A 3386-nucleotide genomic window follows, 5' to 3' on the forward strand; every position below is an offset into this window, starting at 1 on the left:
CTGAAGGACGTTGGATCTTCCCCGTCCAATGTCCCATCCTCAGCGTAAGGCCCGCCAAGTGTTCATCATCATCCATGGGTCGAATTGGTGTACGACCATTGTGTTCAGACTTCAATGCGTGCGGCAACTCTTATCTGATAGATTTGCTGATGTACGACCATGGCATGTCACTTGTCTACATTGCTAATGATGCACCTGAGAGTGATCTCAGACACCCCTTCCCGGTTTCGTTAGATATTGTGATCCCCTCGGGGCCATGGCGCCCACTGCCAAATATCAGGCGGGCATGGATGAGCTTGTCAGATGTGGGAATCTCTTCGGAGATGTGGAGCCTGCCGGATTCCAGACGGGCGTGATGGAGACCTTGTTGGTGCTTTGGGGCCCACTGCAAGGTGTGGACGGGCTGGATCCCACCCTGACTTACATCTAGCAGAAGAGAGCAAGTTGTATGAGATGGTGAGCATAGAGGAGACTCTTGCTTCATTGGAATGCAAAGCTGAACGGCCTTCAGTGGACAGTCTCCTCTCCATCTTGCAGAAGTGCAGACAACACAAAAACCTAGCACATGCCAAGTGCATACATAAGTACATACGCGACAATGGGTTTGAAACCCATCGAGTGCTCGGGAACCACCTCGTGCCCATGTTCGTGGAGTGTGGAAGCGTGTTGGATGCACAGCAGGTTTTTGACAGGTTGGCCCAGCGAAATGAGCACTCTTGGACCTCCCTTATTCAAGGGTATAGTCATCGTGGGGACTTGCACCGTGCTTTCAAACTGTACCACAAAATGCAAGATGATTGTGTACATCCCAGCAACTTCACATTTGTGGCTCTCCTGAAAGCTTCGGCCCGGCAGAAATGCTTGGATCGGGGCCACGAAGTGCATGCTGATGTTGCCAAAGAGGAGTTTGAGAGTGATCTCTTTGTTGGCAACAGCCTAGTGGACATGTATGCAAAATGTGGCTCTCTTGTAGAAGCACAGGAAGTATTTGACACACTACTGGTTCAAGACGTTGTCTCGTGGAACACACTCATTGCAGCATACGCTGAACATGGGCTTTGTGAGGAGGCGTTGAATTGTTTTGATACAATGAAACGAGAGGGTATCATTCAAGATGCTGTTACATTCCTTTGCAGCCTGAAAGCATGTGGCAGCATAGAAACCATAGACAAGGGCCAAGAAATACATGCGGAGATTGTCAAGAAAGGATTTGAAGAGGTGCCTTTTGTCAGCAACTCCTTAGTTGATATATATGCTAAATGTGGCTTGGTTGTAGAAGCACAGGAAGTTTTTGATGAGCTGCGTGTTCGAGATGTAGTTTCGTGGAATGCACTCATCGCAGGGTATGCTGAACATGGGCTTTGTGAGGAGGTGTTGAAGTGCTTCGAACGGATGCAAAAGGAGGATGTGTCTCTAGATGCTATCACATTTCTTTGCAGCTTAAAGGCCTGCGGCAGCACGGGTGCCATCGAGAGGGGTCGAGAAATACATGCTGAAGCTGTCAAGGAGGGCTTTGAAGGAGATCTTTTTGTTGGCAACACATTGATGGATATGTATGTCAAATGTGGCTCATTTGCTGATGCAAAAGAAGTGTTTGATCAGCTGCCAGTTCAAGATGTCGTCTCGTGGAATGCGCTATTCACAGGATATGGGGAGCGTGGTCTTGTCGACGAAGCCCTAAGTTGTTTAAAACAGATGCAAACTGAGGGAGTGTGTCCAAATGCTACTATATTTCTTTGCATTTTGAAAGCCTGTGGCAGTGTAAGAGCCCTAGGCAAGGGCCGAGAGATACATAACGACATTGCCAAAAGGGGGTTTGAAAGAGATGTGTTTATCAGCAATAGTGTGGTGGATATGTATGCCAAGTGTTGCTCACTTGGGGAAGCAGTTGCAGTGTTCAACCAGCTGTCAAGTCAAGACGTAGTTTCTTGGAACACACTCATTGCAGGGTATGTCGAGCATGGGCTTGGTGAAGAGGTGCTAAACTGTTTGAAAGAGATGCAATTAATGGGCATACTTCCGAACGCTGCCACATTTATTTGCACCTTGAAATCTTGTGGCACCCTGGGAGCTATAGACAGAGGCCAAGAATTACATGCAGAGATCATCAAGGAGGAACTTGAAAGAGAGTTGTTTGTTGGCAACACTTTGGTGGATCTGTATGCCAAATGTGGCTGGCATGTAGAAGCACAGGACGTGTTCGACCAGCTGCCTGTTCAAAATGTAGTCTCCTGGACTGCACTTATTTCCGGGTATGCCGAATATGGACTTGGTGAAGAAGTACTGAACTGTTTGGAACAAATGCAGTTGGAAGGTGTATATCCAGATGCTGTCACCTTGGTTGGCAGCTTGAAAGGTTGTGGCAGCATAGGAGCTGTAGAAAGGGGACGAGAGATACATGCTGCTATCACAAGAGCTGGTTTTGAGCTTGTTTGCAGCAATTTGGTAAGTGTGAATGCCGAATCTGGAACAAACTCTGAGATTAGTGGACTGAAGGCCACTAAACTGAATCTTGCTAATGCTCTTATCGATATGTATGGGAAATGTGGTAGTATGATTGATGCACAGAAGGTTTTCAATACAGTACCAGTAGTGGATGCGGTGGCTTGGAATGCACTGATTGCAGGTTATGCCAGGCAAGAAGAGAGTGAACTTATTTTCCATTTGGTTCAAAGTATGAGAGAAGATAGCATACAGCCAGACGATATCACATTTCTTAGTGTTCTCTCTGTATGTAGCCATGCAGGTCTACTAGATGAAGGCCAGAAGTATTTCGAGGCTATGCACAAAGAATATAGCATTACCCTCACTATTGGGCACTATAATTGCTTGGTTGACCTATTTGGCCGTGCAGGACAACTTGATGAGGCGGCAGCAATAGTGGAGAAGGTGCCTTTTCAGCCGAACTTTGTGACATGGAGTACTCTACTAGATGCGTGCCGTAAGGGGGGCAATCTTGAGCTCAGTAGAGAGGCATTTGAATGTGCTGTAAGCTCAATGGAAGAGGACACTTCAGCATTTATCTTGATGTCGAACATCTATGCAGGATGCCTAGACATGGAAGGATTTGATGAAGGAGACTAGTGGGTTATGAGCTTGGAAATGAATGGAAAGAACTAGACTGAGTTTGACAAACGTGAGCATTCATGTTCCAGCGAAGCTAAAGCATCTCTAAAGCAAGCATGTTTAGTGCAAGACAAAGGGTGTGCCAAACTCCTCTCTGTTACAGGAGATGAGAAAATACTTAGAAAGGTTACAATGACTATGCATCCACTTAATAGTGTCAGTCCAGTAACTGCGGCCACGTCAATCCACTGATAGTGCAGTCATTTGACCTTGTGCTTTTTAAGATGGAAACATCTCATGCCCCACTCAGCAAATGACCA

General features: G+C 46.6%; 1 protein-coding gene across 1 annotated transcript; it reads left to right on the forward strand.

Annotated features, from left to right (window-relative positions):
• The first annotated feature begins 453 nt into the window (after positions 1-453).
• On the forward strand, positions 454-3084 carry LOC147623772 (pentatricopeptide repeat-containing protein At2g39620-like). Its single transcript, XM_086820799.1, has one exon. The coding sequence runs from the start codon at positions 454-456 to the stop codon at positions 3082-3084; it is 2631 nt and encodes an 876-aa protein (XP_086676925.1).
• The last annotated feature ends 302 nt before the right edge of the window (positions 3085-3386 follow it).

The sequence above is a fragment of the Cibotium barometz genome, chromosome 26 (genome assembly GCF_041138505.1).
Source record: "Cibotium barometz isolate CiBa-2024 chromosome 26, ASM4113850v1, whole genome shotgun sequence".
Taxonomy (NCBI): domain Eukaryota; kingdom Viridiplantae; phylum Streptophyta; class Polypodiopsida; order Cyatheales; family Cibotiaceae; genus Cibotium; species Cibotium barometz.

Bases quoted from the DNA above. Each gene is read 5' to 3' on its own strand.
- LOC147623772 (XM_086820799.1), top strand. From the start codon at position 454: ATGGTGAGCATAGAGGAGACTCTTGCTTCATTGGAATGCAAAGCTGAA.